The 20,481-nt window shown below is 41.5% G+C and overlaps 1 protein-coding gene across 3 annotated transcripts; it reads left to right on the top strand.

Annotated features, from left to right (window-relative positions):
- On the top strand, positions 1-15,663 carry NFYB (nuclear transcription factor Y subunit beta). Of its 3 annotated transcripts, none has more exons than XM_056516295.1 (7): positions 1-168; positions 8,168-8,261; positions 8,742-8,872; positions 10,629-10,826; positions 12,528-12,609; positions 14,932-15,011; positions 15,222-15,663. In XM_056516295.1, exons 2-7 carry the CDS (start codon positions 8,168-8,170, stop codon positions 15,252-15,254), a joined length of 618 nt encoding a protein of 205 aa, XP_056372270.1. In that variant the 5' UTR covers positions 1-168; the 3' UTR covers positions 15,255-15,663. The 3 variants fall into 3 exon arrangements, with proteins under 3 accessions (XP_056372270.1, XP_056372271.1, XP_056372269.1); XM_056516296.1 differs by having other exon boundaries at positions 27-196; XM_056516294.1 differs by lacking the exon at positions 1-168 and adding an exon at positions 1,109-1,189.
- Positions 15,664-20,481: the final 4,818 nt, after the last annotated feature.

Below are 20,481 nucleotides of genomic sequence, written 5' to 3'. Positions count from 1 at the left end.
GCGCGCGCTGAGGGAAGAGCCGGCGCGAGTGGCGGGGAGGCGGCGCGGAGGGAGGGCAGCCCGGCTGCGGGAAGCGGGGCTCCGCGCTGGGACTGGTTCCTTCGCAGCCATTTTCCGTCCAACCAAACAGCCGATTTGCGGAGGGAGCCAACCAGGGCCGCACTGGAGGTTTGTGCCTGGCTCCGGCCAATGATTGGTAACCGGTTCCACTGCAGGCTCGAATGAAATGTCCGTCTCCCTCCCCGGGCCCCGGCGCTGCCGCCGCGCCGCCGCCGCGGGCACCAGGAAGTGCGGGGCTGCCGCCCCGGGCCCCGCACCGACCGCGCGTCGCTTTGTGCGGCCGGAGCCGCGGGGGCCGCGCGGCCGGGGAGCCGAGCGGGGTGGGCGGGCGGGGAGCGGAGCGGGCGGGCAGGCAGGGAGGCGGCGGTGGAGAGGGGGGTGTCGGCAGGGGCGGCGAGGCGGCTGCCCTGCGGTGTCCCGCTCTCTCCGCGGGGCCCTCCCCGCACCGGCTCCATTTTGCGGCCTAGGCAGGGCTGGGGGACAGCAGGCGGAGCTGCCCCGGGGCTGGCCGGCACCCCGCACCGCCTGCTGAGCGGCGGCGGGCACTCGCGGGGCGCACGGCCTCCCGCCATCGCTCCGTCTCCGCGCCGGCCGCGCTCGCCGCGCTCCGGGGCCGCGGCTTTGTAGCGGCCGCGCCGGGCGGAGGGAGCTCCGGGCTCTTTGTGTCCGCCCGGCCGAGCCCCCTCCCTTCGCCGCGGGAGCGAGGGGCCGGGACCCCCACCACGCCCTCGGCCCCTGGCCGGGCCGGGAGCCGGGCAGCGGGGCCACAGCGGCCCGCTCTCTCTTCCCGGTTGCCCCCGCGCCGTTGTCGGGACCGAAATTTCCTGGAAGGTTTGTCGGTATTTTGCAGGGATGAACAGCGTAGGGCGAGGCCCCGGGATGCGGTGCCAGTACCCGGCTGGCCGTGCGGGCGGGAATGCGAGGCCTCGGTGGGCAGCGCGGGTCCCGGCAGAGGCGCCCGGCCGGCCCCGGGCAGCGCGGAAATCGCAGCCGAGGTGACCAACAATAAAGTTGCTGATTAACTGAGGACTCGTCGTCTTGTGCCATTTGTAAACAAGGGGTCACCACCGACGAGCTACCTCTGGAGCAGATAGGTGCTGAGTGCCGGGAGGGCTCGGAGGCTGTTGGTGTAAGTAGGAAGGTGTCCCCCGTGCCCCAGCGCTGGCCGCGTTTGCATCTCTGAAGGGCATGAAATCGGGAAATGGGATCGATCGGCTCGCAGTGGCACAGACGCAGCTGGGTGGCATCAGCGCTTGTGACACATGGCAGATGGGAGAAAGACGGGACCCTGCCATTGTCAATGTCCGCACAACTTTTCTGTGTGTGACAGGTGTTCTTGGGCAGGCCTGTGTGTGCTAGCCACTGTTCTGCCTCCAGAAATTGTGTAGTTGGTGATTTTGAAGAGTAGTGTCGAGATTATTCACAGACGATCCTACTGGAAAACAACAAAAAAATTAGCGTGTTCTAGTAATTTTTCTGCATATATATATATATATATATATATATATATATACATAATATATTCTGCAGTATAGGAGCAGTAGAAAATCAACTTTAGTTTTACCAATTCTTTTTTGTGGCTTAACCAAAAAGATTCTGTTACGAAAAGAACTTTCAGGTGGAAGCTACCTAGTGTGCTTGGCTTACTTTTGGGCAAAATTACTGATAACACTTCTAGGCAGTGAGGACCACAGAAATCTGGATTTCAGCCCATTCATGGACTCTGTTACGTGTAGTAACCATTCCTTGGCATCTTGGTAGATGGGAGTTATTGTCGATTAAAAAAAAATCAGCTTTCTCAAAAGAAGCTCTGGCTAAATGGTAGGAAGGAGGAAAATGACAGGTGCCACTTAGGGCAATATTCAGAGTATGGCTTCAGTTGGCTTGCAGGAATGAAGAAATGGTGTCTATATATAATCATTAGCATACTGTTCCTAAACAATAAGCTAGCAGTTGCTTTTTTTTTTTTTTTTTTTTTTTTTTTTCTGCTTCTGTGGCATGATAGTTGCAATGTAAAGGCAGGATCCATCTGCAGTTCCTTAGGACACCCAATGGCTCAATCTGAATCATTCTGAGGCCTGCTCTAAGTTGCTTTTGCACTGTGCATTGAGTGAATGGTTGTACATGGTCTTGGCTGCTGGAATTTACAGCTATGGCATTGGGAGAAGTGAGGAGCACTGGCTGTTACTCTTTCAGACTTCAGCAGTTGATAGCTTAACTCGTATTTGTGGTTATAATTACATGAAGGGAGGCAATGCTTAGGAACTGAATGACAAAGAATGTTTAACATCAAGATATGAAACATTAAACACTGAAACTTAGGAAGTCTGATACCTTGTTTTGTCTGCATTTAAAAAAATGTTTGCAAGGTTCTTCCTTTAGTGTTTTCAAATGTAAATCTAATGGCACTCCACCTTCAAAGTTTTGCTTAGATACTGAGTTTTGCAGTAGTGTTTTAAAGAAACTTAGTGTTTGGAAATTGATGTTTGAGTGGCAAGATGTTTGTAAAAAGAGCAAAACATGACCATATAAATGCATGCTAAATAATGAGTAAATAGCATCAGTAGAATAAAAGCAGGTGTCAGCAAATTCAGCACTTTTGGCTGAAAATACTGTTCTGATCTGAACTAGCTTTGTATAACTCTTACTTGCCCTGCTGCTTGAGAGAAAAAAGCTGCTCGGTATACTTGAGTTACTACCTCAACAAAGGAAAAATAACCTACTTAAAAATGTTATTAAACTTCTAAAAGGAGAAAGGATTTATGGATTGTTGCTTTAATAAACAGCTAAGGTTTGTTTTTCACAAAAATACTAGAAAAGTATAAAAAAATTATTATTGAAAGGTAATATGGGGATTTTGGTTATGTTGCTGAAGGAAGGAGATGCTGGTGCAGCGTGTTCAGCACTGCTTTCCTCTTACAGTTTCTGCAAAAGCAACTAAATTGCCTCCATTTCTCTGCTCATCTTGTTTATTTTCCTCTCCAGCTTGTCTCTTCTACTGCCAAAAAAACGACTGTGTGGAAACTCAGTTTCTCCTGCTTGCTCTGTATCACTGGCCTGTTTCTTCTTGATGTGAAAATACATGAGGTTTTAGTCCAGCTATATATATTTGAGCTAACAGTGCCTGTGGATGTTAGCCACCCTGGGAAGAAGCCACCAGCTGCTTGAGCACAGCTGGATCCGTGTGGGGGAGCCTGTAGTCAGTGGTTTTGGGGCTTGTAAGATGAGACATAGAGTTGATAGACTGTTACATGGAGTGGGAAGGTGGAAAGGTGGCAATGCCCTGTTTGGATTTCATACGGGAAAGTTTCCTCCCTGTGGGCCAGGGGAACGATCCTGGTATAGCCCAGTTGCTAATGAGCCTTGGTGACACTGTCTAATCCTCTCAACATCAGTCTGCTTTTCCCAGTGTTATTCTGCTGTGGGGGAAAACTGAATGCAAGAGATTAGAGAAGCTTGAGATGGAGAGAGTGCAGCATCTGGTTTTGTTTTAGCTATGGGCTAAGGTGTTTAGCATTATATTTTTGTGTATCTGCTGGAACAATGCATTCACCAGTTGGTATTTCTTGCTGCAGGTGGGAATTCTGTGTGAAGGTAGGATCCCCAGAAGTCACTGGAAAATAAAAGAAAATTGAAGGTGTATTTTCAATTGCAAAATCTTACTGCTTAACAGGAGAGGGTGCAGAAAGGTCAAATAAAACTTTGTGTCTCTGCTGTTTTGTACATAGCTTTACATCTCTCATGATAAGGTGTGGCAAAATGAATGATGTAGTTACTACCCACAGCTTTAGGTATTGTTTCTGTCCTGCTTCTTTAGCAGATATGACTGCATGGAATGGATACCAAGTGCTTCAGTTCATTGCATAATCATTTTCTACTGCCCTTCTTGTAAGGTAGCGGTTTTGGGAGGCAGTGTGAATAAATTCCACATGAAATACTTAAATCACAAGAGGCCTTTGGTTTCCTTCAAGAGGGCAGTTTGCAATCGTTGTCAGATAATTTCCCTGTTCTGAAAACAAAAATCTTGTTTCTTCAAATTTTTTTCTTCTTTGTTTTTATTTTTATACTGATACAAGCTTTAGTCACTTCTCAGTTTGGGCTTGCATTCTTCTTTAGTTATTGTTTAGCTGAGCCACTGATACTGATTGTGCTCTTAAGAGAGCTTATAAGATTAAATGGGATGCAAGATTTACTTTGAGATACTGGTGTTTTATTAGTTTAGTATAGATATATTACAGGAACAGTCTGGATTGTGGGTAGCTGACAGGAGTAAATTTTTTTAAACATCCTCCAGAATATTTATACAAGATGTCAGTGTAAACGTGTATGTTCATTCACTTACATCTTATCACTGAACCTTCTTTCCCCTCGAAATGTTTCTATTTTAACATATTTCTCTGGTTAATTTCCATGCATCAAGTAATTTGTATATTCCTAGTAATACTGTTTTTTTATTAGAGATGGAAAACCAAACAGAAAACCACTAATAGAAAACATTGTGCTGCTGCTCTGTATTCAGATTTTTCTTTTGCAGTGTAGTGCTGAATGTTTGTGTCCTGTATTTGTTTACTCTCCCTGGTTGTTGATAAAATCAGACAGTGGCATGGTCGTTTTAGAGACGGACATGTCACTTCTGATATGCTTAGGTCTCAGTCTTGATTCAGTCCATGTGTATGCATGGAGGAGCTTCAGTGTTTTCCTAGGATAAGATGAGGGTAATGTACAACCTGTAGTAATTGCTTCCTGCAGTTCTGCACAGCACTTACTGCTGGAGGACTGAGGTGTTGGAAGCCCTCCCTTGTGCAATTTGGCAGCCACACAGAGGTAGAAGATGGTCTTGTATTAAAAGGGATTTCAATGTTTGCATGCTGAAACTGCCATGCAAATGTGATGTATAATCTGCAAATGGCTACTTTTCTTTAAAGCAAGTTGTAACAGCTCTGAGGTCTAAAGCAAAATCTGAGAGTTCTTGCCCACGTGAACCTTCTAGGGTTAGATCTCCCAGAATTTTGCCTGTTCTATTATCTACTTCCATCTAAAGTAGTAGGCCTTCCTACTAAATGGATCAATGTAAGTACTGTTGGCCTTTTTAATCTCCCAGTCACTGCAGTTAGTGTAGGCAAGGTGTTGTTTCTATGCTACACTGGACTGCTGCCTTTGCAGAGCAACTTCAGGGACACAGAATTTAGTTTGTGTCATGGTTTTGGAGGGGTTTTATTGGTTGGTTGAGGTTTTTGTTTGTTTATTTAAAGGAGGAGGATTAATTAGCGACCGTGTAGTGAGAACAGTGTTTTCTCATTTTCTGAACATTGTTGTATGTATTATAGAACTTGTGCTGAGCTTGACAATCATATCATGTGGTGATTGACTGGAGTTTTGGACATCTGAAATGAAAACTGTAATGTGTGAGTGTGTAACTGTTTATTATGAGATGACTGGGATAGCAATGGTCACACTTTCCTGAAAGGTCATGTTCGTCATCTATCGGGCTCAAAGAAATACTAGTAGGGTGACTTAGATAGCATATTAATTACAGTTGCTATATTCAGATGCCTGGATCTAGATTTGAATTGAGTGACAACTCTGGCTGAAGTTCTTCCATCAAATTACTTGGATTGAATTAGTATGCTGAGGTCCATTGCCTCCCTCACTGTGAGGTCAGCTGGGCTGTGGAGGAAGCTCGTGGGGCAGCTGGGCAGGCTCTGTCTGTGGTGGCCTTCAAGATGTGGCTGGAGAAAACCCTGAGTGCTCTGCTCTGAGCTCAGAGCTGACCCTGCTTTTAGCAGGGGTTGGAGTAGAGATCTCCTACGGCCACTTCCACCATGAATTATCCTGTAGTCCTGGATCAGGACGTGGTTGTGCTGAACATTATGCAGAAGGGTTTTAGTGCTGTCCCTAATCCCCTGTCCCAAGGTTGTCCTGTCCTGTCTTTCTTCAAGTAATACCGACTTGTAATACAATTTCAGTTGATGTTAAGCTGTCAGTGCCTGTTTTCTTTATCTGAGTCAGATCTGCATTTATCTGTTGCAAGCCTTTTCCTGTCAATTTTGCTAATCACTATTTTAGATTCATAGTGCTGATAAACGTCCACCCAAATTCCCACTAATTGTGAAATAATACATCTTGTAAGTAGATCTGGAAATGTGCACACAGAAAAGAATAGAAGCAAAGGTATTACCTCGAGGATGCATTAGTCTAATATGACCAAAACTGTCTGTAGATGCAGCAGACGTTTGAAAGAGATTCAAATGGGAATTGTCTTTTGAAGGCAAGATGGGCTAATGAAAGCAAGATGTTAGTGTTGCTGGGTCTTGGCAGTAAAGATTCAGATGGAGTAGCCTGGAGGAGAGGTGAGCAGAAACCAGCTAGTTATCACATCATGGAAGAAATTTGAAGAATATTGCAACTCTGGAGGAAAGAAGTATATTAGAAGAAATGTTTCACTGAAGTTTGAAAAAAGATAGGGAAAGAAAGATCAAGGTATTTAAAATACCTTGTATTGGGGCTGAGTAAATATTGTTGAGATCCTGAATTAAATTCTAGTAGGTGTCAGAGAGCTGAAACTGAGAACAAGACTACCAGAAGATCCTAACTTAATTTTGGAGGTAGCTTTTGGGATTTACCAGCCTACAATTTTAATTGTTTCAAAGTGCAGAAGGAAGAGAGAGACATGATTCTCTTAATGATGTGTGCTGTCAGTTTTGGTGATCATGATATGCAGGATTGTGATATCCTTGCATTGTCGTTACAGTAAGCTGAGTGAGCAAACTGCAGACCCTTTGGGAATTGAAAAGTGAAGTTAAATCTCCCAATAAAGAGTTTGGAAAATGTGGACAAAGTGAATTTATGTGAAGGTTGGCACATGGGAGGTTAGTGCCTAAAATACTGCCCTTCCTTTGGGTAGAGCTGCTGTGTAAGAAGTGAAGCTGATTTCCAAAAAGCCCAGCAAAAGGGACCTGAAGTTCTTTATAAGAGTGTGTGTGATATTCTGTACAATGAAGAAGACTGGAAGAGTCTTTCTCTTGAGCAGCTCCTAAGGCTCCATCCAGCTGTTGTTGGAATGCAAGCAGCATTCATGTTATTTGTGTGTCTGTGGCCAAGTGTAACACTGGATGTTGCTTGAAGGTTTCAAAGAGAAACCCAGCCCTGTGGCCACAAGCAAAGTGCAGATTAGTGAGAGGTTAAATGCTCATATTTCTGGGTAGGTGTAAAAGTAGTACAACATTGCTTCTCCCTCCCTCCTTCCCTCCCTCTTCAGGCTAATGGGTGTGCAAAAAAGTGAGCTCTGTGGTCTCACTGGCAACAACCATGTGATCCTTCAGACACCAAGGTATCCACACAGTGGGTGTGGGGTCAGTGAGTGAAGTTAGCTGGGCTCTGCCTCCCCAGGGGCTGTGTGTGTCAGTAAGAAGGAGGAAAGTACAGGCTCTTTTGGCTTCCTTTTTTGTCCTGGCATTTAATTTACCTATTAAACTGTGACTGCCTGCATCTACAAAGCCTCATGAAGAAGTCTTCTTGTTGGTCACCACATCAGAATATCGAGAGAAGAGCACCTAAGGATGCTCAGAGAGTGAGGCAGGGCAGGACCAGGGAATGCTAAAACATGACTCAGAAGGCACATAGGAGTAACTGGTGTCTCAGGGAGGATGAGGATGAAGAGCTGGTCCTGCAGTCTGGCTAGAAGTTTGTCAGTGGGCTTGACAAACCAACATGGAGGGTAAAGGTGAGTGAAGGATGCACTCTGTGTAGTAATTGATAGGTAAAGCATTCAGTGAACAGGAGGCTGGTGTAGGTTTTGAGGGTTGTTCAGAGACACCTTACCTGTTCTGGTCAGACTCTCACAGGAGCTATGTGCTACATGAACCAAATGATTCTGTGCATAGCCTGTGCCTGGCTGAGTTTTTTGGGAAGACTCACAAAACAGTTGAAGTATTCCTACTGTCAGTAAAACTCAGGAATGACAGTGGGGATGCTGTTCTCCAATTACAAAATATTTATTGTATATGTAAATTGAACGCATAGTTTGATTAATGTGCTGGATTTGATTAATAGATGCACTTAGTGATGTAACAATCACACCTGAAAGGTTTCCTTCTTCTGTTTGTAGATGGATGGTGACAGCTCCACAACAGATGCTTCTCAGTTAGGAATTGCTGGAGATTATATTGGTGGCAGTCACTATGTGATACAGCCTCACGATGGTAAGAAATGAGAAAGTTCAAAACTACTATTGCTCTGCATATATGTGTATACATATATTTGCTTCCAGTTCTTGTATCATTCTCTATTTTCTCTCAGGCTAAGAATTTGCCATTCTTTTCATAATGCCTCACTATATAAAGCATTTTTTTCTGCAATCTGAAGAGGGAAGGTTGGATTTTTTGATGTTGGCACAGAAACCTTGAGGGGATTACAAAAAAATTGACGTTCTAGGAAGCAGTTTGTATTTTGATGTGGCATTAAGAATGGTTGGTGATCAGCAGCCATGTACACTTCTGTGCATAATGTGATAAAATGCTATCTTTATAAAGGTACCCTGATGTTGCATCTATTTTTAAGATTATTTCTACGATGTTAACACACTGTGCTTTCAAAGGTCTTCCTCCTTTGCTGTAATATTTTCAAGTGAAATATTGCCTGCTATCAAATATAATTTCTGTTGACTTTCTTCATTTCATTAGACACAGAAGACAGCATGAATGATCATGAAGATACAAATGGCTCAAAAGAGAGTTTTAGAGAACAAGATATATACCTTCCAATTGCAAATGTGGCAAGGATAATGAAAAATGCCATACCCCAAACAGGAAAGGTAATACTGTTGTCTGGTAAAGTGTGTTAATGAGTTTTATTCCTTCCCCTCAGTGAGCTTGAGCTGATTAGAACAACATATTTTTCCAAATGGTGCTGATTTACTGTAGAAAAGCATTATAAGAGGAAAGGGGAAAAAGCCTCAGGAGCAGGAGGTGATTTTTCTTAAATTTCTGAAAGCTTTTAGTAACTGCTGCAATTAGAGCATCCAGAATTATTCTTCATAAGGCTTTTAAGAGCTTCCTTTTCCTAAGATGGGTTCTCTGACATTGTTGTAAAGGATCAGATTTGATGACAATCCCTAAGAATATTTTCTGTGCAATTCTCTTGAAAGACTTAGTCTGCTTTCATTGAGGTGCATAAAATTTGGAATAAGTGAATAATTTTGGCTGAAATAGAAATCCAGTGCTCATCCTGAAGGAAGGAGAATGGTTAACCTTCCATCACCCAAATATTCACATACTCAAATGCCAGTGACCTAAGAAGTCTGCATTATAATATGGAGCAGATAAGGCCAGATATTGAAAGCCTTATTTATTTCTTACTTCTAAGAATAGACTTTTTAATCCATTCTGCTGAGCTGGTGATTGTGTAAGTATTTATCATTCTACCTGTTCATCTTAAACCTTTGCAGGGCTCCTATGACTTGCTGTTTCTCTATTGTATTCCAATACATTTCCAGCCACAGTAAATTTTCCTTTAGCTAAAACTGACCTCTCTTTTTGGAGATCTCTAAATAGAAGCAAGACACAATTTACTTGCATCTGCTTGTATTTTCATAGTGTTCAGGGCTTTCTGGAGATCTGGATGTTACATTTATAACTTTGCTGTGAAAAAACTCTACCCTAGTCCATATTGTCATAAATTTTTAGTGATCCAAATAAGATTTTCCTCAAGAATTTAGCATATGGGATGTAGAGCTATCTTGAAAAATAAGGATGGTTTTTTGTGAAAAACTGCAAGGGAAGCTGCTGGCTGACTTCTGAAAATCTCACCCCACGTGTCTGAAAATACCAGAGGAGCTAGTGAAGACTCTGCACACAGTTACTGCTTCAATTTTTTAGCTTCTTTTCATGTGAAGAATAATAATCTTACTTATAATAATCTTTTTGTTGACTCCTGTCAACTTCCCAAGTAATCATGAGTAATACTTGGTATAATTGTAAGTCAGTTAAATGACTTTTGTCTGGCTGAAAACTGTAATCAAATTTACTTATTTCATTCTTGCTAGGGGCATATGTTTCTTCATTTGAATTCTCATTTGGTAAGTTTATACCAGAATACTAAAGCATTAGAAAGGGTTGCTATATTCTAGTCCTTGAATCTGGGCAGGATAAAAATTGCTGAATATGTGGCAATGTACTGCAGCGGTGTTGGAACTACCAAGTCCCTTAAAAAGAAGGGAAAGTGGGCTGTGACATTGTAATGAAAAAGTTTGAGAAGACATGGGTGAACAAAGCAAGAAGCATCTGTGTGTAAAAGCTTGTAGAGAGCTTAGGCCTTCAGGAGATCCTGGCAGCTGGCTGTGCTGCTTCAAATAGTAAAACATGGGTACAGCCACGTTGAAGCTGGTTTTACGTAGAGCAGTGAGGACATCCAGTGGTTCACAGTGCAGGTGTTGCCTAAATAGGTATTATCATTGGGTTTGGGATGTTTCCTCTATTATCTGATGTATTCTTTGGGGAATTTGTTGTGAGTTTTTTGAAGTCTTATGTTTTCATTAATGATTTTATGATTTTTTTTTTTTTCCTTACTAGATTGCTAAGGACGCAAAAGAATGTGTACAAGAGTGTGTAAGTGAATTTATCAGCTTTATAACATCAGAAGCAAGTGAGAGGTGTCACCAAGAAAAAAGAAAGACCATCAATGGAGAGGATATTCTCTTTGCCATGTCTACCTTGGGGTTCGATAGCTATGTTGAACCTTTGAAGTTATACCTCCAAAAATTCAGAGAGGTTGGTATATATGGGTATTTCCTCATTTGTTTAACCTGGTTGTGTTAGCTCTCTGTTGTTGTAATTGAATAATGGGTAACTTGCACAGTATCTCGCAGCTCTTGGTCAGGGAGTAATGTAATGTGTAAAAGCATTCCAGAGGATGTCAAGGGAAAAAGGAGGAAGTAAGCATTTTGATTAGACTTGCTGATTCAGTTAAATTCTCTAATATATTGGTGGTAGTAAATAGCTCTGCTCTTTAAAGGTGCTTATTAAGAATATTTAATTCGATCTTTGGGTTCAATCGATATGTACTGACTGCATCCTCTGAAGAACTAACCTAATGCCTATTGTTTGTCTGGACTTTGAATCTGCAAAAGAAAAAGCTGTCTTTCTCATATTGGAATAATGATTGGAATAATGGAAAACTATCTGCTTCAATGGGGTTTTTAAAATTATTTTTTTAGTCTGTCCATCAGTTTGCTTTTGATGCTTAGTATATGCTAGGTATGTGATCCAAGCAGTTTAATTTATCCCTTCTCTAGAAGAAAGTGACTTTCTTCCTTTCAGGAATTTAGACCTTTGCAAAAAGGAAGTTGCTTCTGCTTGGGTTTTTTGTTCTGGTCTGCCTCTCCCTGTCTAATTTGGAAGTACAGTAGATAAGGATGCTCTTCAGAGTTTCTTTGTTTTATAAACCTAAGATATTTTTAGGTCAGACTTGCCAATGATACTTGTTTTGCTGACAGCACTTAAAGCTTCCCCTTACCAGAAGGTCATTGGTTTGGTAACTGAGTAACACGAGGTGTAATATAAAGTTGGAGTAGTGCTGTGTGCTGTTTTTTCCAGTTCTGTGTAGCAGTTGCACATGCTGTGACAGTGTTCTATGTGATTTTATTAAAAAGACAAATATTGCCTAACTAGTTCCAGTTCCTACCGAATAAGTCTGAAGTAGGTCTGTGCTACTTTCATTCTGAATTGACTATGTTTGCAAATTATAGATGCTGTGGTAGCAGAGTAGTTGGATTGGGTTTTAATTGCATGGATGGGTTAAATAGCTTTACTCATCAGTTTTAAATCTCCATTCCAAGCAAGGGTGTCATCAGGGTGAAATACTTCTGTAACTGAGCATTTTGTCTGCAGCAAGCAGTTGCAGAGAATCTTTTTTTGTGCCCACATTATTTTTCTAGATGTTCTTATGTAATAGCATAGAGCATCAAACTTTAAACTTGTAAAACTGCAGGCATATGACTGGGGGCCTTGGCTTTCTGTGCTGCTATCCTTTCTGGCTGTAGTCCTTGATGTGGGAGAAGAAATTCCACATCTTGGTTTTAAATGTCAGCTCTTAGTTTATGGTGATTGTGCTTGTGTGTGGTTGATAAGCAAATGTTGCACATTCTTGGTAGGTGAGATTCTCTGATTTCTTGTACATGCTCCTTCTCCATTACCACAAATTTTGAACTTTCAGCAGAAGGTGAAAAGCCCTTCTTAGAACCACACAGTCCTAGTTTGCCAAATTTTTGTTTCAGGAGTATGGCCAAGATGAAAAACACTCATGTAATATGCACATTCTCAAATGCCATAGTTTTACAGGTCTCGGGATTTCAAGCTCCAGCTGTTGCACTGTGACTCTTCTGCAAGTTTCATGCCATAGCTAGAGCTCCTGGAGCTTTGAAAAAAAATCTCAAGCTTTTTTTCTGCTTTTTTGGTGCTCTCTCTTCTTAGGCAATGAAAGGAGAAAAGGGAATTGGGGGAACAGTTACAACTGCAGACGGTCTAAGTGAGGAGCTCACAGAAGAAGCATTTAGTGAGTAATACTTTTTAATTTATTATTACTACAGCTTTTATAAAAACAGTGCTTCCATCAGGCATCAGTGTTCCTAATCGAGGAGTATATCCTGGTCTAGTAATAGCTCAGGTCAATTGTGGAAAATTTATAAATGTGTGTATTAGTGCTAATGTTTTTCTCTACACTTAAACACAGGTTGTAACGTAAGATGCAAACCTTTTATTCTTTTTTCCTCAGTAGCTACATATTTAAGCTCCATTCATTCTACTTGCAAGACTGTGGGAGCAAAAAAATAACATGATGACTCTTGACTCGAGTAGCTCATCTTTTTGAGAAATGAAGCAGAAAGGAAATCATCTTTGTCTAATTCTGAAGAACTTAATATTTCTTACATTTGAAATAATGCAGATTGGCAGTTAGAAGGTGTAGGGTGAGGAGTATCATGTGCACTCAGTGTAGTTTTTCTTCCTTTTACTATGGAGTAAAGTCTGACAGTTTTTTGGGATTTGCACTGAGTTTGTTGGTGCTGATTCTTGCACGAAGTCTCCACTTTGGATTTTAGATGTTACAAGCTGGTTATGTTAAACCTGATACAAGAGGGATTAGGAAGCACAGCTCTAGTCATATCTACTGACAAGATTTAATTTTTAAGTATGTGATAAATGTGTCTAAAATCACTGCTAAACTACTGAACTAGCAAAAATTCAAAGCCTGAGGACTAAAATGACCTATTCAGGATTGGAAATACAGTTTGCTCTGTTTGACTTGGGCTACATGAAACAGTGCAGATTCGTTTGGTCTCTTCTAGCCTGGAAGAGGAGCTTATAAAACTGGCTGGAAATTAAGAATCTAAATCCAAATATTGCAAGGGACCTTGCAATATTTAGATTCTTAATTTCCAGATCTAGGAGCCTCAGAGTGCTCTATGAAAAAATTTTAGGTTGCTGTGACTTGAAAAGAGCAACTTTAGAAATGTCCTGGCAGAATTAAGGATGCCAAGGAGATGTTGCAGTAGTAGAGGAAAGTGTAAAAAAAAAAAAAAAAAAAAAAAATTAAATAATTGATCATGTCAAGCACTGCAGGTATTTTTCTCCACGGGGGCAGCTATAGGTCTGTCTGGGATGAATGATGGTGTCACTGCAGCAGTAGCAGTGATAGCTGTGCTTCTGTGGCATAACTCTCAGCTCTTTGTGGTAGCCTCATGCTCTGGCTGGGTCAGGGACTTCCCATTAAGCTGTGTTGGATGTGGAACATGCACATTGAAGGGCAGTAAATTTTGGACCTGCCAGAGCCAGTCTCACTGTGATCTTAATGTATCTCTTAGCCTGCAACTGAAGCAATTGAAAATTTGTTCAATGAAGGAGGAAGAAAAAAACAAAGACAACAACCCCAACCATCCAACCAACCAAAAATCTAATTGCAAAACCCTCAAGCATCAGCTTTCAAATGAAAACTGTTAGGATTATGCTGTGCTTTCAGAATTTTGTATTGGTTATACATCTTGTTTATACTTGGTAACTGGAAGAACAAATCCCCATTGTTTGTGCCCTAGGGAAAAATGTTGTGCTGCTGTGACTTAACTTCCAATTTAAGAATTTTGCTGCTTTGCTTCCAAATAGCAGTTGTAAGGCTATCTACTCTGAATGTGAGAGCTCAACATACATATTGTGAAGGTTTACCTGGGAGCATCCCTCCCTGTGTTTTATCTCAGTACCTCTTTTTGCTCCTTTTGTTGGCCACCTCTGAATCAGAGGTGGTGTGTGAAATCAGAGCTTATGTGTGTGCCCTGAAGGACATGCTGAAGTCAACCAGTGCAATGTCAGGCTCTGGCAGCACCTTTTTTATTTTGTCATTGCCTGTTCCTCTCTTCTGCCTTCCATGGGGCTTCTGTATTGTGGAGTTCCTGATGGATCCCAGTTTATAAAGCAGCACAGTGATTTGAGTTCCTCCCCCATGGCTATGCTCAAGGGCTAACTTTGTGTTTAAACAAAGCCTACTGAATTCTCCTGACTTCTCAGGATACTGAGCACTGGAGATGGCCTTTTCGGTGGTCAGGGTGATGAGCTCCCCTGCATTTCCCTGTGTACAGGTGGGACATTCTGCTTACTCCAAGCAAAATTAAGTTAGATTTTCTGTTTCTTCAGGATGAGAATAAACTTGTTCACTTGTAACACTTGGTAACAAGTGTGACTATACCAGTGTAGGATGGTAACTCAGGAGATAAATTGCTCTGAAGTCCTGGAGTGGACCAGAATTATTTGATGGTAACAGACACATCAAACAAGGCTCTGTATATTGAGCAGTTCCTGCCTAACGTTTTTGAAATGCTCTTTCTTTCAGCTAACCAGTTGCCAGCAGGCTTAATAACCACAGATGGCCAACAGCAGAATGTTATGGTCTACACAACATCATATCAACAGGTATGAACCTGTCCCCTACTTTCCCTTCTGCTGGTAAAATCCAAACACTAGTTCAGCTGCTCTGTTCTCAGAGATGAGAATTAATTACGTTTAGTCCTTTGGTGGTGGCTGTCATGCCACTCCAACACTGAGAATTCATGGCTGCTGTGAACTGCTCTGCAGCTTCAGAAAAGGTGCAGTGGAATGTAAGCTTGCATTTTTTTACTCTAGATCTCTGGTGTTCAGCAAATTCAGTTCTCATGATTTTGAAGAAAACTTTCCATCTGGGAACATGAGACGGAAAACCTGTGCAACTCTAACGAAGAGGCAGTTTTAATGACTGGTGAAGAGATTTATCTCTTTGTATATTAAATAGCTGTAATGTAGCTACCAGAAGCTTGACTAATTGAGGTGTGAGTTCTGACTCAAATCTTTTTCATGATGATTTTAAAGAAATAATTGGATTTTAAAGGTATTAAAGTATTTTTGTTTTGTACAAGAGTTTGTTGCTCTGTATAACTCCTGTATGCATTGTATATTGCAATTTATTACTGTCAGAGATTTGTAGACAGTTTCTTATTTTCATATTGAATCATGTTACTTTTGTAATTCAGGTAAACAGCTGGGTTAATTCATGTTTACCCTTTGAATAAAATTGTAAGGGTAAAGTTCATTTTTGAATGCAAGTTGCCTTTATTATAAAGATTGAGTTAGTCTTGGTTATGTAACTTGTCTTGCATGACAACTTCAACTAACTTTACATGTCAGCTTATTTATTGAAATTTTGAAAGGGACTTTTTCCTCATGAAACTAGCAGCCAAGAGAATTGCTACAATTGTTTTTTCTAATGTAACTTCTGAATTAAAGGTTAATCAAAACCAATGAATGCTCTACTACATTTAGAGGTTTAGAGCTTATCAACAGTTAATGAAAGCACTGACTGTGCAATGCAGGTATTATGGTTTTTTTCTTTTTTTTCAGTTCCATTAACTCCTTAGACTTACTTTGATATTTTTAAGGTAGTCTTTCTGCTATTGAAATAACTCTTCCTTTTTATGTATGGCTTTTAGAATCCCAAACTTAGAAATCCAAGGGTAGGGGGGATTTTATAGTCCTTGTGGTAAAAGATCTCATTTTAACTTTTTACTGAAATGTTTTAATGTTTCTTGTGAGCCTGTGGGAACTCAAAAGTGGTTGTGATTTTGTGTCCAGGCTGCGTGTAGTATGTGAGTGAGTGAGTGTGCACGAGTGGCTGAACAAGTGATATAAATCTGAAATGGAAGACAGACTTCAGGTTTGCTGTCTCTTTCCTGGTTTTGCAATAAACTCTACCTAGGCAATGTAATTCTGTATATTTAGTGAGCTGTTCTTGGTAATATTTCTGTTTCTTTAATAATTGGGTGGGTAATTTTCTTGCCATGTCTTAGCCTATTAGGGTAGGGGTGGGGGTTTTAGTAATATCTTACTCAGACTGAATTTTGGGATCTTTGGTATTTTTACTGTTTGCAGTGGACTGAAATGTAATATTTTAATTATCTTCCCATATACCTGTTTTTTAATTTAAGCAAACCACACCTTGAAACTGTTGCCATATGAATTCTTGCTTGGTTTTGTCTTTTCTTAAAAAAGAAAAGTAACAGTTCAATATTGGGAAATTAGCATAGCCTAAGATATCCCAGGAGCCTGAAATAGGCAGTTCTTTAGCTAAACAAAAACTTTATATGCACATTTGAGCAGTGTTTCTTACCAGTCAGCATCCTGCTGGCAGAGCCTCTGGAGGCGATCCAGTGTATTCTGGGCAGTCTGCGTGGATGTGCTGGGCTTTGTGGCAGCCTGTCGTTCTTCAGCAGCTATGGCTGAACAAATGGAGTTTCTCATTAAATGTAAAACTGAATAACACAATCCTTTCATGAGCCCCTTCTGTTTGTACTCTATTTATTTCAGGCCAGCATAGCCTGTTCTTGCTGTTCCCAGATTTGCAGTGGAACAAAGCTGTGATACCAGCTAAGGAGAAGCTAGGAAAGATTTGGCATTTTAATATATAGAAAATGGGTTGAGGTGATCCCACATACTTGCTTGAAACAAGCAACATTTTTCAGGCTCCCCTCTCTGCTGTGAATTTAGGTTAAAGTGCGTAAAGTTTGTGGTTTATACACCATCATATGAGCAAAGAAGCTGATGCTTTTTTTTTTTTCTTTCTTCTCCCCTCGCACTCTGAGGGCCAGGGACAAAACTGCAACTAACTTCTCGTTCTCTTCCTGAAACTACAGCAGTAAGCAGTAAAAATAATAGTACAACACTTTGTTCCATGTCTCTCTGAAACCATTCTCCTAATAAAAGTTTGCAGGGTACTGTAGCCATGGTACACCAAATAAAACAAATGTGGTCTGAAGACATACTTGCCTAATTTGTATTAGCAGCAGCACAACCAGTGCACTCTATATATTTGTTCAATGAATCTGTGTTCTCATTTTGCTCTTTTTAAGTGTTTAAAGTTTACAAGTAGCTAAGATGCAAACCAAGAATGACTATTCTTGCTACATCTCATCTGTTTCTACAAAACTCCTTTCTTTGGTCCTCTGAATGTTTTGTTTGAACTAAGATACCCCCAAACTGAGCTTGAGCTCAAGACAGCTGTGGCAGCCTATGCTAAGACTTGGAGAAAGGCTGCTTGAAATAGCAGTAATGTTTAAAGATCTTTTTCCAAGAACAGTGACTTTTTTTAGGTGCCTTTTCATGACACAAGCAAGTTTTACCACAGTATTTTTTTTTTAAATGCATTTTTGTGTAACTTGATCCTTCTGGTATTTCTTTGTAGGGTGCTTTTGGTGTCTTTAAAAGCACAGAAACACTGCTATCTCTAGTCAAAGTGCAGTTATGAGAAAAGCTAGTTCAGATGGTGTTCTTCTACATCCCATTTTCATTACAGGCATAATGGCAGCTGAGGCTCTGCCTTTTCCAGTCTTATTGATGTTCATATGCATTGTTAACTATTTTATTTATTCCTCCCATGTGATCTCTACTGAATGCTAAAATGTGCGGCTGGACGGTGTAGCCAGAACACAGAGTTTTGGCATGAGGTGGTACATCCTGAATACCTACTGCCCTATGCTTATCTGCCTGTAGCTAAAAATCAGCCTGAATTGTGTGGGCTATTCTTTAAAGAGCTGTCTCCCTTGAACTGCACTCTGGATCACTGTGAATGCTGTGGGATGATTCCTATTGCAGAGTGTGAGGATGATGCTCATGAACATGTTGTAGACATGGATAGGAGATTTCTCTCTAGCCTTTGGCAGGAGAGAAAGCATATGGGCAACTGCACACACATAGGAGATGGCTCAGTGCAAAGCAAGGGGCAGAGCCAAGGGCTAGTGTTTTCCCCAGCACCTTGCTGTCATGATAAGAGTTGGCTTCAGCTTTGCTTATAGCTATAATATTCCTCATTTTGCAGAGCTCTGAATGTGATTAATGTTCCAGTTAAGTCATGGAGACTCGCTGCCTAGTTATATTTACAGCAGTAAGACAACTTGCCTTTAAGTCACTGTATTACCAAATGGTGCAGGCTTGACTTTTTTGGGGGTTTGATTTGTACAAGGTAGAAGGAAGTTTTTCCACTGAAAATAGTAGTGAACTTTCTTATGTCTGTAGATGAAAAAAAACCTCCAAAGCTGAATGTAGATTCTAAGACAAGTGATGCTATAAGGAAACTGTTTTATGTAGGGCCAAGCAATCTTACAGGAAGAAGTTTGATAATGTTGACTCTAATGGTTACTCTTATTTTTTCCCTGGTTTGGTGAAAAGAGCAGTGGTGGGAGGATGCCATTTTGATGTGGTACATTCTAAGACATGTACCTAATTGAAAATACCAACCATTTTTCTTCTCTGAAAATCAGATATGCTGTTCTGGCAAAATAATGCACACTTTCATTCTTTCAAAAGCTGAAAATACATTTAAGTAACCAAATATTGATCCATTTACCTATTGATTTGTAAAATTGGCATGGTAATGGACTGCAATCTCACCTCTGACCCTCAGGATGTAAATGTTTAATGGAAAGCTCCCTGGAAACTGCCAGTTCAGCTTGCAGTGACATCCAAGGCCATGTGCTGCTGGGGGGGAAGGCAGTTTGCTGCTATGCACAATAGTCTCCAAATTGGTGCCAGCTGCTCTGAGTTTATTAGATCCAAGTCCCCAAGGATGGCTTAGAGGCAGGGCCAGAGGTGATGCAGTGCACAGCATCTCTGAGGGAGTCAGCTACCCTGCTTTAAGAAATCTTCCAGGCAAATTTCCAGGCTCATTTCCTGGAATATTTTACTGCAGCATGCCAGGCCAGAGGACCAATTTATCAGAGCCATGGCACCAGATTTGCTTATGTAAGAAAACTATTGAGGGTTTAAATATACTGGGCAGTGGAGCAGCCTTTGGGCTGCTAATTTAATGTGTGTGTGCCTGGTACTTACCCAGCCTGAGCAGCAACATGAACAGCAAATAAAACCACCTCCAACAGCACAACCAAGACTCAGTTCCTGTGCAAGGGCTGTGCCACTCGAAATAGAGCTGCAGCTACAACATTTGCAATAGCACAGTAGGGGCAGTATATGCTATTTCTACTTTCTGCACCCTGTGGGAAGACAGGCCACCGCAGCAGAGCTCATGTCCCAACACTATCAAGAGCAGCATGACACAGATAAAGAATGCTGGGATGGACGGGTTTGTTTCTGCACTGTCCAACTCCTCCTTGGCCCCAGACAGGAAATCCAAACCCACCTGAGCTCCCTGTGCAGTATAACATCCTGGGAAAAGCAACCTGGTGAACAGGCAGAGGAGCCAGCTGACAGGAAAAGCTAAGCACTGAGGGAGAAGGGAAAGGATCTGAAATCTCACCTCCAGCCAGCTGGAGAGCATTTCTGCTACAAGGAAACAGGCTCCAGCACTGTGGGATGAGAACATGGAGACTGCAGAGCCTGGGGAGTGCTGCAGCAGAGGACAAGTCTGCTCTTTGTCCAAAACCACAAGCAACAGCCACATTTTACAAGCCAAGCAGCTGAAACTCATCCAAAGTGTTTCTGGAGTAGATGCAGGGGGATCAAGTTCTGTATACAGAAGAAGAAGAAACATTGACAAAAACCGTCCCATTGTCTGCATTGACAGCTCTCATGTTGCTTTAGATGGCTGTAATGTAAGTAGTTGAAACCTCAAGCTGTTAGATTGATATTTCAGGTTTTCTTTTTTCAAGACAGCAATTTCAAAGAGTTGATCCCAGACTCCAAACACTTCCTCTCTAGAGCAGGCAGCATTTAAAGTCAATATATCAAGTCTCTTCCCTCTTCCTTATCACTCAGGCAAAATACAATGAAGAAATAGTTAGGAAACTGCTACTATAAAGAAAAGTTTGGGCTATTAATACTGCTCAAAGTTACAAGATAATTACTTGTACCTAATAATTTTTTGTTAAAAGAGAATTACGTGCTGTATGCAAGAGTGATGGTT

The sequence above is a fragment of the Oenanthe melanoleuca genome, chromosome 1A, assembly GCF_029582105.1.
Source record: "Oenanthe melanoleuca isolate GR-GAL-2019-014 chromosome 1A, OMel1.0, whole genome shotgun sequence".
NCBI classification, from domain to species: Eukaryota; Metazoa; Chordata; class Aves; order Passeriformes; family Muscicapidae; genus Oenanthe; species Oenanthe melanoleuca.
The sequence above is the reverse complement of the archived record's forward strand: the minus strand, read 5'-3'. Positions and strand labels throughout refer to the sequence as shown.

Bases quoted from the DNA above. Each gene is read 5' to 3' on its own strand.
- NFYB (XM_056516295.1), top strand. From the start codon at position 8,168: ATGGATGGTGACAGCTCCACAACAGATGCTTCTCAGTTAGGAATTGCT. The intron at 10,827-12,527 runs GTTGGTATATAT...CTCTCTTCTTAG, and splicing joins ACCTCCAAAAATTCAGAGAG to GCAATGAAAGGAGAAAAGGG. The intron at 12,610-14,931 runs GTGAGTAATACT...TCTTTCTTTCAG, and splicing joins GCTCACAGAAGAAGCATTTA to CTAACCAGTTGCCAGCAGGC.